The sequence below is a fragment of the Helianthus annuus genome, chromosome 13, assembly GCF_002127325.2.
Source record: "Helianthus annuus cultivar XRQ/B chromosome 13, HanXRQr2.0-SUNRISE, whole genome shotgun sequence".
NCBI classification, from domain to species: Eukaryota; Viridiplantae; Streptophyta; class Magnoliopsida; order Asterales; family Asteraceae; genus Helianthus; species Helianthus annuus.
This window is the reverse complement of record NC_035445.2, coordinates 97,313,561-97,328,335: the sequence shown is the minus strand read 5'-3', so window position 1 is coordinate 97,328,335 and position 14,775 is coordinate 97,313,561. Positions and strand designations below refer to the sequence as shown.

The following is a 14,775-nucleotide window of genomic DNA, read 5'->3' as shown; positions in this document are numbered from 1 at the left end:
CCTTTATGCTGGTGTGGTAGCTAATTATTTGTAGGAGAATTCGATCAGGGGGTAGATTCTTATCCCAGTTACCGGCCTAAATCGATTGCACATGCACGAAGCATATCTTCTAGCGTTTGGATAGTACGCTCACTTTGACCGTCCGTCTGTGGATGGTAAGCCGTACTAAGTTTAGACGCGTTGCCCAAAGATTGCTGGAAACTTTTCCAGAAGTGAGATGTGTACCTAGTATCCCTGTCGGAGATAATAGACACAGGTATGCCGTGTAAGGCTACAATCTTATCAACATAAAGTTGGGCTAACATATCGGAGCTATACGTCTCCTTGATGGGTAGAAAATGAGCTGATTTAGTCAGCCTATCGACTATGACCCATAATTGTATCGTTTCCTTTCCTGGTTTTGGGTAACTTGGTTATGAAGTCCATAGTTACGCATTCCCACTTCCACTCGGGAAGTTCAGGCTGTTGTAGCAAGCCAGACGGCTTTTGGTGCTCGGCTTTGACTTGAGCACAAGTCAAGCACTTTGCTACATGGGCGGCTACAGACTTTTTCAAGCCTATCCACCAATAATTTGCCTTTAAGTCTTGATACATCTTATCAGCACCAGGGTGAACTGAGTATTTGGAACTATGGGCTTCCTGGAGAACAACATCTCGTAGTTCCTCCATAAATCGGAACCCATATACGTCCGTTCAGCCTCAAGATTCCATCCTTGCTAAGAGTCAACTGCTCCTCAGTTACTCCCAGCTTTTCATTAGGATAATTAGCTTCCAACACAGCCTCTCGCTGTGCAGCTAATATCTTTTCAATTAAATTGTTCTTGACCTCAATGCTTTTGGCATTGATTCGAATAGGTTTTACCCTTTCTTTTCCTGCTTAAGGCATCAGCGACTACATTCGCTTTGCCGGGATGGTACCTGATCTCGCAATCATAGTCATTCAAGGTTTCCATCCAACGACGTTGCCTCATGTTTAACTCTTTCTGATTGAACAGGTGCTGGAGGCTTTTGTGATCAGAATAAATCACGAACTTGATACCATAAAGGTAATGCCTCCATAATTTCAGTGCAAATACAACGGCACCCAAACTCCAAATCATGGGTGGTGTAATTCTTTTCATGCACCTTTAATTGCCTTGAAGCATAGGCAATCACCTTGCCCTTCTGCATAAGCACACATCCCATGCCCGTGTGTGATGCATCGCAGTAAACTACGAATTCATCAGTACCTTCAGGTAATGTCAACACAGGTGCGTTGCTCAGCTTTTGCTTCAGGATTTCGAAGGACTCTTGCTGCTTTGGGCCCCAAATATACTTTTCTTTCTTCTTGGTCAAGGAAGTCAAGGGCGCAGCAATCCTCGAAAAATTTTCGATAAACCTCCGGTAGTATCCTGCTAACCCCAGGAAACTACGAATTTCGGTAGGCGTCTTTGGCTCTTGCCAGTTCATGACCGCCTCTACCTTAGCGGGATCCACTTGGATACCACGCTCACTTACAACGTGACCTAGAAACTGAACCTCTCTTAGCCAGAATTCACATTTCGAGAATTTGGCGTAGAGTTTCTCACGCTGTAGTAATTCGAGAATGCAACGGAGGTGCTTCTCGTGGTCAGCTTGATTCTTGGAATATAAAAGGATATCGTCGATGAAGACGATGACGAATTTGTCCAAATACGGCTTGCAAACGCGATTCATGAGATCCATGAACGCAGCCGGTGCATTTGTGAGCCCAAAAGGCATCACTAGGAACTCGTAATGACCATAGCGAGTCCTAAATGCTGTCTTATGTACATCCTCATCTCTGACCCTTAGTTGATGATAGCCCGACCTTAAGTCGATCTTTGAGAAGTAGCTCGCTCCTTGTAGCTGATCGAACAGATCATCGATCCTTGGCAAAGGATATCTGTTCTTTATGGTAACTTTATTTAGCTCTCGGTAGTCGATGCACAACCGCATCGATCCGTCCTTCTTTTTTACAAATAGGACTGGTGCTCCCCAGGGAGATGAACTAGGTCTGATAAAACCTTTCGCCAGCAGTTCATCCAACTGGGTCCTCAGTTCTTTCATTTCCGTTGGAGCTAGCCTGTAAGGTGCTCTTGCTATCGGAGCTGCTCCGGGAATGATGTCTATTCTGAACTCCACTTGTCTATCTGGTGGCAAACCAGGTAGTTCTTCGGGAAAAACCTCAGGGTATTCAGAAATGACAGGAAGATCCTCTATCTTCGGCTTAGGTTCTTCAATTATCACCTGAGCCATGTAAATTACGCAGCCTCTGTTCAAACACCTTGAAGCTTTCAGCATAGATACGTCTTCGGGCAACCCGTACTGCGTATCTCCTCGAATGGTAAGTGATTCACCACTCGGAGTCTTTAGCACTATATGCCTCTTGCCGCAAATGATTTGGGCCTGATTACGGGATAACCAGTCCATGCCTAGTACAATGTCAAAACCCGCTAATTTGAAAGGAAGTAGAGATAAAGGAAAAGAATGGTTCCTAATGGACATTTCACATCCTTCTAGAACAGTTGAGACGGTTTCTATCGTGCCGTCTGCTAACTCTACTTCGTATTTCGCATCAAGGGTTTTGATAGGCATATTTAGTAGTTGGCAAAATTTCTGGTCTACAAAGGATTTATCAGCGCCAGAATCGAATAGTACTCTTGCAAATATATTATTTACGAGAAAGTACCTATAAGCACGTTGTCGTTCTGGACCGCTTCCTTTGCATCCATGCGAAAAACTCTCGCATTTGACTTCTTTGTTTCTTCCGCCTTCTTGGCATACTTAGGGCAGTTACTCTTGATGTGCCCTTTTTCATTACAACCATAGCAGGTTGCATCCTTGATTTTCTTGCACTCCACAGTCTTATGATCCTTGGACTTGCATAGTCCACAGGAAGGAGTCTTTGATTGCGACTGTGAGTTCGAGGCAAATCTGCATTTCCCAGAGTGGGGTTTCTTGCAGATCTTGCAGTTGGGCCTTTCACCAGCTTGCCCATCTTTCTTCGCCTCCGACCCCTTTTTGCCATCACCGTTTCCACGGTGCTTCTTCCCTGACCTTCGTGAGGTATCATCCTCACGTTTTCTCTTCTCAGCCTCCTTGTTCCTTAGTGTCCTCAGACGGACAGCGTCTAAGGTGAGAGACAAGGAGAGGTCAGTAACTGACCTGAAGGTCGTCGGCCGGGAGGCCTTTACACTCGCCTTTATTGCGGGCTCCAAGCCCCCAATAAAACGGGCGATTCTTCGAGGTTCTGGGGTCACAAGGTACGGGACCAGACGAGACATTGTATTGAAACTCGTCAAATATGCCTGGCAGTCCAGGTTCGTCATCACCAGTGACACAAAGTCAGCCTCGATCTTTTCAACCTCATGCTGAGGGCAGTAGTTCTCCTTAATGAGAGCAATAAATTCCTCCCACGTCATTTTGTACAATGCAGACTTACCAGATGCCTGCACCAACGCCCTCCACCATGCCAGGGCCTCGCCCTTAAATGACTGGGACACATATTTCACCACATCCCTCGCTGCACACCCGCTGATGTCCACAATAGTGTCCATCTCATCTAGCCAGGTGATACAATCAACAGCACCTTTCTCCCCTGTAAATTCCCGGGGCTTACACGATACAAAGTATTTGTAGGTGCAACCCTTAGCATTTGATGCATCAGTATATTCTCTATCGCGATGGACGCTGTTCTCAGTGGACGAGTGTTTGTCGTCATCTTTCTTGGGTTGAGAGGGTGGTTTGGAGTGTGTCTCTGGTTTAGAGGGTGGCTTTGACACGGTTCTGCCTTGGGACTCAGTATATTGATGATCAAGAGCTGCCTGAACAGCATTGTCAATCAGAGCCTTCAGTTGTGCGCCTGTCAGATGCATTGGCGTATTGTCGTAGTCATCTTCATTAGTATGGCTATTCTCTCCGTTGGGATCCGCCATTGTAACTTGAATCTGTTACAGGAGATAACCAAAATTTTATTCAGGAGATTATTATATAATTGTCTTTTATGACAATTTGTCAACCATGGTACAAAGACCATATTTGGTTAACTTATTACTTCATTACATATTAGGATTTGAATATATCCTATTTCAGCTATATAAATAGTATTGGCGGTATAAAGCCTAATCATGATGATGTTTTATAATATTTAGCCGAGATTTCAGAGAATCATAGGCATAGAGATTTGAACCGTAGTTTCTTTTATCTCTTCTGACAGAGAGTCATAGACTAATACTGCCTTTTGTCTTTATAAGACAATTATTTCGGCCCATAGGCACTACACCTCTAATGGATGTTTTTAATATGGTTGGCCCGTAGGCACTACATCTCTAATGGATGTTTTAATAAGGTTGGCCCGTAGGCACTACATCTCTAATGGATGTTTTAATAAGGTTGGCCCGTAGGCACTACATCACTAATGGATGTTTTTATAATACTGGCCCGTAGGCACTACATCACTAATGGATGTTTTAATAATACTGGCCCGTAGGCACTACATCACTAATGGATGTTTTAATAATACTGGCCCGTAGGCACTACATCACTAATGGATGTTTTTATAAGGTTGGCCCGTAGGCACTACATCACTAATGGATGTTTTTAATAATATTGGTCACCTTCATTGGTGATTTAACCCATGATTTATAAATCATTTAGTGGGGTTTTGAAATCCTTAAAGGATTATTGTATAAGAATGACGTGCGTGATTTTAACGAATCACATCTGCCATGATTGTTAACATGCGTACAGAGGTTAACAGGGAATCAGAATCTTTTCAATTAGGTCGTACCATCTTGACTGGATCTTAAAAGACACCAAGCTAGGTTTCACCTTTTAAGATTCTTTATCTAGGCAGATCAATATAAAAGGGATGGTTTTGATTTATTTTATACATATTAAAACAAAACTCATAACATACATTCCAAAATCTCAAATACAATTACATATTGCCCTAAACGGGTCTTTCAAATAGTATATACCTCCATAGAGGTATAAAATAAGTGACAAGTCCACGCAGGGACTAACATAAGACAGGTGTCCATGTAAGGACTAAAAGATAAGTCTTCGTAGAGACTGAATACGATAAATGTCCACACAGGGACTTATTTCAAAGTAGAAATTACATTGGTACAACTATTAAGGGCTAATGGTCACGTTTCTTCTTTTTGCCCTTTAGTAGGTTCGCCAAGCCTTTGAGAAATCCTCGGTGGCTCTTTTTCTCTTCTTCGAACTCTCTCTCCACACGATCTAGTCGATGGAGTATTTCTTCCTGTTCAGGAGGAGAGAAACGTGGTTGTGGCGCTTGATGCGGAACTGGAGGTCTGGGAGGTATTGGATACCCATGAGCTGAGTAGTCCGGTGGTCCCATGTTTCCATGTGCTCCATCAGGGTAGCGCGCATTATATCTTGCCGACACCACATATGGGTCGCGCTCATAGCCGTAGTTGTATTATGCTTGTGACGGTTCGAACGGGTTGTAAGCCGTTGGACCCGTATAAGCAGGTATGGGTTGGTCATACCCAAATGGTGGCGAATTTTATGCAGCTGGTGCGGAGTTCGCCTCCTGTATAGGACTTGAAGGTCCTTCTTCTTGTAGTGGCGGATAGTGGCTACTACTAGAATGTCGAGGAGTGCTGAAGTGGATACCCCATCCTCCTCGTGTAGACATACGAGCATTTGTCCTCCTACGCCTTGGCGGATCAGGTATTACTGGTTGTGCCGGTGGCGGAGGTGGTGGCGTAACTGCCTCAAAGCGTGAATCCTCAGAGGGATCCTGTGGATGTCGCGGTTGTTGAGATGTCTGTTGAGGTGGCGTGTAGTACCACTCATGTCGGTCAAACAACGCTTGGAAACTGTCTGGTCCCTGATAGGGTGTGCCATGGAAGGATGACCCATCAGAGACTTCTATCGGATGCATGGGCGTACCACGAGCTGGTTCGGTAGGATCCTCATCTTCCTCCATGGGATCTTCAGAGAAGTGGTCTTGTGGACCAAGCGGAACAAATCCTGAAGGTTCCTGTATGTAATCAGCCGGATTAAACTGACCTATGTAGTATGGAGTAGGGTCGTCATAATTCCGGGTCGATACCGAACGTTGTAGAGGTATGAAGGAAGGTTGTGGGTTGTTGGGATCATTCTCTGAGTTTGGTCCAAAGGAGTGCCGATAAGATGGCGTCGAGCTGTGTGAGGTGGAATGCCTCGCGGGTTCGTAAAGATCTCTTCGTCGTTGTGGTTCTTCGCTCCTTGTCATCGAAGGATGTCTTGTACCAGATGGTCCAGCTTCGTTGTCGTGATGTGTCACGACATCTCCTCTGCCTCTTCTTCCCCTTCCTCTTCCTCGGAATATAACAGGTGGCATTTTCCTGCTTTATAAAACTTTAAATACCAGTAATAAAAGAAAAGACAAAATTGGAATAACAATTCGAATTTGTCCTAAGTTCTTGTCTAGACTCAAGTATGTGCAATTGTGTCATTGAGATTAAACACCATAGGATAGTGTTTAATTCACTCAATGTTGGCTCTGATACCAACCTGTCACACCCCGATTTCCACGTGTCTCACCGGTGGGCCCGGTGGGGGATTACCGTGACGATGTTGGCAACAATATAGTCAAACCACACAATTATATAATGCACAGCGGAAGCTTAAGATAAATATATAAACTTCAACCTCTGGTTGTAATATCAAATGTATTACAGAAGTTGAATATATCCACAGCGGATCAAAAGTAATAAATATTGTTCATTCAGATGCGGCATCGAGTTTGCGAGACTATGTACGATGCTTAGGACGCCTATACCAGCCCATTACGTATAGTACCTGCATTTAATCTTTTTGGGGAAAATACGTCAGTTTACACTGGTAAATACATTCAACTGACACATTTGAAAATGTTTATTTAAAATTGATTTGAATGCACAAGGCACAAACTCTTTTATAACTTGGGAAAATTATTAAAATCTTGTGAACGTTTTACATGTTCTTTTATGCGTTCAGTAGCCCGGGTCGTGCCGGGTTAAAGATTTATAGACACACCACATTGCGTAAAACCGTAGTATAAAAACCAACGGCTACGTCTTTTAATTTAATGTCGACAATATATACCGGGTGTACGCCTACACCGGGATGTCGATGGTCGTGGCCATTTCGTAAAATGATGCCAAGGATATCCGGGACAACGGTCATTAAACCCCCCAAAGGCTTTTAAGAAACAAAACTGTTTAAATGAGCCGATCATATTATTTAATTAACCACCTAAGCGATGGAAGAATATAATGCTCAATCAAGCGGTATTAATATACCGTAACCCAAGCCCATATAGGGGAAATAAGTTAAAGTATTTACCTTTGCAAGTATATTTCCTTAATTTGGATTTAATCACCGATAGCTTTTACTGGGGCTCCTAATCTGGAACGAAGGTTTTAATTAACCTCTTAGAATCCTAACGAGTCGTTATAATGGCCGTAGCCTAGACCGGTTGGTTCCGATATGTGAGTACGGTTTAATCGCGCGAAAAGGCGAAAACCGAGAATGGAATGTGATTCTGCCCCAAACAAGTTCAGAGACTTGTTTTATATGGGTTTCAGGTTCACACTCTGGATTTTAGGGTCCAAATAATATAATTTGACCCGTATCGGCTGATTTATGAAAACTAGTTTCATAAGCCGAACCGTGCGCGCAATAGGCGAAACGGTTAACCATGAGAGTCGTACGCTTATTTCCTAAGTCAATATGCCTTAAAAAGGTTGTGGTATCAGTAGGATACCTTCCGTGATGCCCGTAACGAGTTTAAGTTAATATTACGCCCCGTAGGGGCTTTTCGGTCATTTTAAAGACTTTTAAAGAGCTTTTCGAGTTCTACAGGAAATCTGAGTTTCCCGAACAGTTTATAAAGTCTAAAATACTTTATTTATTATTTAAAATCAGTAGCAACTGGAATCGGGTCAAAAGACCTTGTAGAACTCATGTTTTGGCCGAAAAGGGCATATTCGGTATTTACCGAACCGTAGCCATAACCGCAGGTTATGAGCGAGGTAAAAATTATTAAAAATCTTTAAAATTCCCAAAATATTATTTTAATACAGTGGGTAAAAGTTTTGGTGACGAAATCTTGGTTTTAGATAGGTGTTATGCTAATTGCGCCGTTAATTACTAAAGTTTATTTTAAATGCGCCATTTAGCATAACTCTCATTCTAGACCTCGGATTGACGTGAAACTTTAAGGACATGCTTATAATTTAATAAGCAAGGTTCTGGTCCGTTCACGTGTCCGGAATACTCGTTTTATTTCCAAAAGGCCGTTATGGTCAACTTTTAGGCGAATGACGGAAATACGTAAAAGACTCGGATAACTCATGAACCGATCACAGAGGTTTATACCAACATGTGACCTGGTCCTAAGAGAGTCCTAAGGCATATCTATACCTTACTAAAACGGGTCAGAACTGAAGTCAAAGCAAAAGTCAAACTTTTGCGACATTCGGCTCCGAACCGGTTCAATATAGCAAATGGTCGATTCAAACGAGCGCAAACAAGTTTATATACTTATTATCATGTTTTATGAGCGTCTAAACAGGTTTCATAGTATGTACATTACCGATTATGCATAAATCGCTAAAATAGCTTTCTGTTGACTTTTTAACCGCACGTTTGACTCGATATTTGACATAGTTAGAGTGGTGATCAGGGGGAACCCTTTTTGGGGTTTATTACCCTCATTGATACCAACTTATAACCACCTTTGATTCGTCATAAGACAGAACCATCGTGGATTTAATTTAAAGTCAAACCGTATTTACGACGGTTTGTTTTCTAGCTATTTACTAAGCATAAACTGAATTATAAATGATCTAGGCAACTTACAGAAGTTGAGAGCTGATTATAGAGCAGAGAAGAGGACTTGAGGGCTCTTGCAATGACCAGAGATGTGTGTTTTTGGTGTTGTGAATGTTATGTGCATAATGTGGCTATTTATAGCCAATGCCAAGCATCTATGATCATTACAAACACCTACAACAGTCCAGAGATGATGGGTAGGTGTCCCAGAGGGTTATGGGTCGAGTAGGGGGCGCCCATGCCTCATTTATTGGAGATTGATCGTTCATAATGCCCAAAAGTCAAGAAAACACCAACTTTCTGCATCTGGGCGTTCCACGCGACCAGCATGGGAGTTCCCATGCACTTTTACGCGGGTCGCCTGAGTTTAAGAAATCAGACGCGTAATTGAGGTGGCTCGCGACCCGCCTACACTTAGGCTATTACTTAACGCGGGTCGCGAGAGGCCAGATTTCCAGAAACTTTAAATCTTTTGAAATGATTACGAAATCCTGGTAATTAATAACGAAATCTTTCGTAATGATTTACCTGACCTTTCGGGTTTGAAGGGGTAACTTTGCGGTTTGGCCCTCGGTTATTTACCGATAGGGGCCTCGTGTTATTTACCCGCATTATTAAGTCCCCGGTTAGTTTATTAATTATTTGGAAAGCCTTAACTTTCACTGTTGACGCTTTTAACCCTTCTCATACGAATTCGAGTATAACTTTCTCGTTTTAAGACGGAACTTCGCGGAATTTATACAGTATTTTCTAGTGAGCGTATAATACTGTTACGAAGCCTTGGGAACGTTAAAGGGTCACTCAGAGGTATAATTAAACATGTTGACACAGTTAACCCCTGTAGCTCGTAATCTCTCACTTTCTTCCGCGTTTCACCTCCGTACGATCTATGATTTATTCGTTTGAAGGTACAAGCATTATTTAGGGTTACTATACAGTATATTTACCCTTGTTGACATTTATAACCCTCGAATTTATATACTTTCAAGGTTTGTCAAAATTAGTCCTTTATTTATTATCAATGCCACGTGTAATTAAATGACACGTGTTAACACATCATTGGACACAAAAATTCGAGGTGTTACAATAATGGGCCGTGGTGAATATCGTTCACCCAATTCATTTCAGGCAAGTGGACCGCAATGCGCACCAAGAAACAACTTCAACAAATTTGATAGAAAGTTATGTCCACCACCATAATAAGCCTAACACTGAATGAGTAACCTTTGTACGAATTTATCTACGTATTCATAAACAAGGCATTTTTTTGTAAATAAAACTATTAGAGTAAACTTCTGTTTTGCTCCCTGTGGTTTGGTCATTTTAACGGTTTTGCCCCAAACCTTTAAAATAGCCATTTTCCTCCAATAGTTTGCCCCAAACCGTTTTGCTCCCTGTTAGAGTAACCTCGTAAAACGCAATGACTAAATCAAAAACCCAGATCGTAAAAATGAAACTAAAGAATTTCTTACATGGACGAAGCTGATTTCTTCAACGATTGACGAAATTTGAATGATACAAACACTTATCAACGATCAAATCGAATGGATCGAGTGATTATCTTCAAAATCACGGGAAAAAACGAGATTTTGAATGAAATTAAACTGGGTTTTCTTCAAAAAAAAAAAAAAAAAAAAAAAAAAGCTGATGAACACGTTGATCGGGTGTTTGAATCATTGATTGATGACGAAAATCGCACTATAATGTAGTGATTATTGAGATAGTAAGTGAAGAAAAGGTTAAAGATGGTGGGTTTTGAAGTTACTGGGGAGAAGAAGGAAGAAGAAAGGATATGATTGATTAAAATATCCTTCCTCTTTATTTTAAATTTTGTCACATGTCATAATCCTATTGCTTCCTATCATTCCTAGTCAAAATAAACTTTATATTTGATCCTCACGCTATATATACATACATACTATTTATTAAAAAAAAAACTATTTGAAGAAAATAATTACATGTGACATTGGGATAAAATAGATAATAGATTAATATATTTTACAAAACATCAACAAGCATATAATAATATTTTTTAATTGATTCGATGTATCTAATCTAATCTAACTTATAATAAAAGACTCTAAATAATGACACAAGTCATTCTCTTCTTCAACTTCATAAATTTTATTTATATTTGTTTAATAAATTTCTTTTAATATTAATATTAATTAATAACCAATATATAGATATCACTTATTTTTATCCTTATCTTTATTTAAAATTAATAAATAACTTCAATTTTTTTAATTTAGACCCTTTGTTTTTTTTTTACTTTTAACCCAAAGTTTGTCATCTTTTGCAATTTAATCCCAACTCTTTTTTTGTTTTCAATTTTGGTTCACCATACTTTTCATCTTTCCCAAGTTTTTCTTTTCGTTCAAAAAATTTTGTGAGTTAACGCACCGCAACGCAACGCAACGTGATTGTGGGGTTCAAATTTTTTTCGTATATATTTTTCCCGTTTGACTGGCCAATCACGTCACATCTATTTTTCTGCGTTTGACAAGTTCGTCCAACACGCGGGTCCTGGATGGACTTAGTAATTTTTCTATGTTTTACGTCTGCTTTTCGTTCGGCGTTATTTTTTCCCGTTTTTATTTATTTTGTTTTTATAAGACTTTTCCGATGTTGGTGGTCGCTGACAATGGTATAGTATTGCTACTACTTAACATAGTTTTATGACAACCGCTGCAACGCAGGGGCTTAATACTAGTTTTAGTATATAAATATAAGGGTTAAGTTATTGTACAAAGACTCCTAATCGTAAGAAGTGTAAGAAGGATTTATAGAGTGACAAGTGCCCAATAACCTAAAATCTAAACCCACTACACCACCACTTAAAACCTAAACACCCACCCCCACCCCACCACCACCACCACCCAAAAACCTAAACCCTCATCGAAAACGTGCTAGAGCAACAATAACATTGCAAGCATGCTAACATGGTACAGAAGATTAAAATTAGGGTTTGATGTAACTTCCAAAATCACCGCTCCTAAACCCCCGGTCCGAAATCCGGTTCCCATCATCAACCACAACAATCAGTCAAGTAAGTTAACACCAAGGTCGAATCATCCAATATGTAGTGTTACCAATGTTTCTCGTATTTCATCGCTAAGTGTTCACAGAACTACTTCATGTTTTAGACGTTCTGGATCTTGCTATAGATGTTACCAGAGCCGTTCCAACGTTTTTGGAGGCCCTAAACGAACTACAAAGTCAGGGCCCTATTGAATTGGTATAAAGGAATTGAGATTGAGAATTGAGATATTGAACAATCATAACAATGATTTTTCCTAATCTTGGCCCTAAGTTTCGCTCAATCCGCAATCAGTTTCACATTTGTTACTCAAAAGACGCCGCAAGTAACGAGGGGTGATGTGTTGTGTGAGTGGACAATGCAGACTCCTAGTGTAAATCCTAATTCTTGGGCCTAGAAACTTTGTTTAAATGACAAAAAACACGTCTAATATATGAAAGGAAATAAAATTGAAGGCCCTTGTTTTTTGGTGGCCCTAGGCCTTAGCCTAGATTGATAAGCTTACGGGCCGGCTCTGGATGTTACCATGTTGATCGGCATTATGACCCTCCAAAGATTTTATATATAGTTGTAGTGGTGGGATTTGGAATCGGGGTAGCTATATGTTTTGGGAATGTTGAGACGATACCGTATACGCAACGGAGGCATTTAGTTGTTATGCCATATATATATGAGAGAAAGATTGGGGTGCGTATGTTTGAGAAGAAGAAGGCTAGATATAAAGAAAGAGTTTTACCAAAGACGCATCCAGAAAGTGTTAGGGTAAGAATGATTTTGAAAGATGTAGTTGAAGCATTGCATAGAGATCTCAAGAAAGAAGATTTGAATTATGCTTCAGAGAATGGAGCTGCATTAATGGCGATGACGACGAAGGGGGTGAAGTTGGCTACTTCGCATCTGGAGGGGTTGGAATGGGAAGTTTTGGTGGTGAAGAAAGATATTGTAAATGCATATTGTTTGCCTGGTGGGAAGATTGTTGTGTTTACTGGGATCTTAAAGCACTTTAAAACCGACGAAGAAATTGCAACCATTATCGGTCATGAGGTATATATATGTAACATGACTAGAAACAGGGACACAAAAATAATCAGGTTTTGGGTTGGAATACGAATATCTAACCCTTTTAAAAAAATAGGTTGTTGGGTTGACTTGTTGAACCCATTTAACTTACATGTCGACCTGCCAAGTTGTCTAATTAAACATACCCACTCACAAACATGATTAACATGTCTACAACTTGATTATTAGTTATTACCCGCCAGCCTTTTAATAGTTTAGATAAATAGGTTAATCAAGTCGTATTCTGGTTATACTGTTTTAAGTGGATGCGGGATAGGGTTGATATTTTTACACGAATACAAATATGGGTCATGTTCGGGTTGTACAATACCAAACGCAACCTGTCCAACTCACCGATACGACACGATTGAAACCCCTTTTATAACGAATACAGCCTTATAAACTATCTTTATTCAAAGGTTAGAGTATTGTTGTAATCATAGCTAACACTTAACAGAACAAGTATCATTAATAAAGGGCAAAAAGTTGTATGTTTATACATGTAGATGTGTGGGCTAAACATGAATATATGATTGTAGGTTGCACATGTTGTGGCAAGACATGCAGTTGAGAGGTTTACAAAGAACATCTGGCTTGTACTCGGCCAGCTAATTTTGTATGAGTTTGTCAATCCAGATCTTGTCGACATATCGTCTGTTTTTCTGCTAGACCTTCCTTTCTCGCGAAGGTATGTACTAAGTTCATGGGGTCTTTGAAGACCGTATATAAGGTAGGTGGTTGATTACATGTGTATGTGATGGAAAAGGTTGTTATGTGTAGGATGGAGATTGAAGCTGATCACATAGGGGTGCTACTGATGGCTTCTGCTGGATATGATCCACGGGTCGCACCAAAGGTATATAAAAAGATGGGTCAAAAGGCTTTGGATGATTACATTTCTACCCATCCATCGGGAAAGACAAGATGTAAATTGCTATCTGAAGCTAGTTTGATGCAAGAAGCGATCTCTATATACAAAGATGCCATAGCAAGACGTGAGATTGATGCTTGATGGTTTTTTTCCTTTAACCAAGTACAAATTAAGTTAAGTTGGATATCATAGCAGGAAGATTATATATTTTTTGGTAGCTTGAGATTTTGCTGCATATATTAATTTATAAACGTTATTATGTTTAGAAAATTTAAGATGTCTTGCTATTTTTTATACTTTCCTGTGTTTTCTAAGTCAACAAAACTTTAATAGACAGTAAAGGAGATTCTTCTAAAGTCTTTTAACACATCTTTTGTTCACATACACATAATTTAGGTATACAGTTTCCTATATACACTTAGTAAATAATTGAAAAAAATGTAATGGTCTCTTGACCTAGTAAAATCATAAACATCTTCATTAAAGTGGTACCGGTTCAAGTACTAAAAAGTAAACACTAGGTGGATTTTAAGAGTAAAGTTTATAGGAGTGTTTGTATTCACCATTTAGAAATATATAATTTAAAATAACAAGTCCCACTTCAATTCTCTATTTGTCATTCAACCTTCTTAAACTATGAAATTATTTATGTGGTTTATCAACCTAATTGTTATAAAAACACCTTAGGTTTGGGCGCCCATACCGAACCGGTTTGGGCCTTGGTCGACTTGAGGTGAGATTAGTTTGGGGGAGAAACTGGTCCAGTTTCAAACCGGTTTTGACAGGTTTGAAACAAAAACCTTTTGCGAATTAGCACTTTGTGAAGCCATAGTGAAACGTATACGAGAAGAGAGCACTTTTGCATTTTTTGAGTACACGTTTTCGTTTTTGAGGGTTGTGATAAGATGCATACATCTCGTGCCTATTTATACGAACATATGGGGGCAAAATGGTCATTTTTTGGTGAAGA

At 40.1% G+C, this 14,775-nt stretch overlaps 1 protein-coding gene across 1 annotated transcript; it reads left to right on the top strand.

The window, feature by feature from the left end:
• The first annotated feature begins 11,769 nt into the window (after positions 1-11,769).
• On the top strand, positions 11,770-13,994 carry LOC118485822 (mitochondrial metalloendopeptidase OMA1-like). Its single transcript, XM_035982298.1, has 5 exons — positions 11,770-11,884; positions 11,982-12,073; positions 12,362-12,919; positions 13,474-13,622; positions 13,715-13,994. Exons 1-5 carry the CDS (start codon positions 11,770-11,772, stop codon positions 13,944-13,946), a joined length of 1,146 nt encoding a protein of 381 aa, XP_035838191.1. The 3' UTR covers positions 13,947-13,994.
• Positions 13,995-14,775: the final 781 nt, after the last annotated feature.

Excerpts from the sequence above, each read along its gene's own strand:
- LOC118485822 (XM_035982298.1), top strand. The coding sequence starts at position 11,770 with ATGCTAACATGGTACAGAAGATTAAAATTAGGGTTTGATGTAACTTCC. Across the intron at positions 11,885-11,981 it reads CAACCACAACAATCAGTCAA|ACGTTCTGGATCTTGCTATA; the intron begins GTAAGTTAACAC and ends TTCATGTTTTAG. Across the intron at positions 12,920-13,473 it reads CAACCATTATCGGTCATGAG|GTTGCACATGTTGTGGCAAG; the intron begins GTATATATATGT and ends ATATGATTGTAG.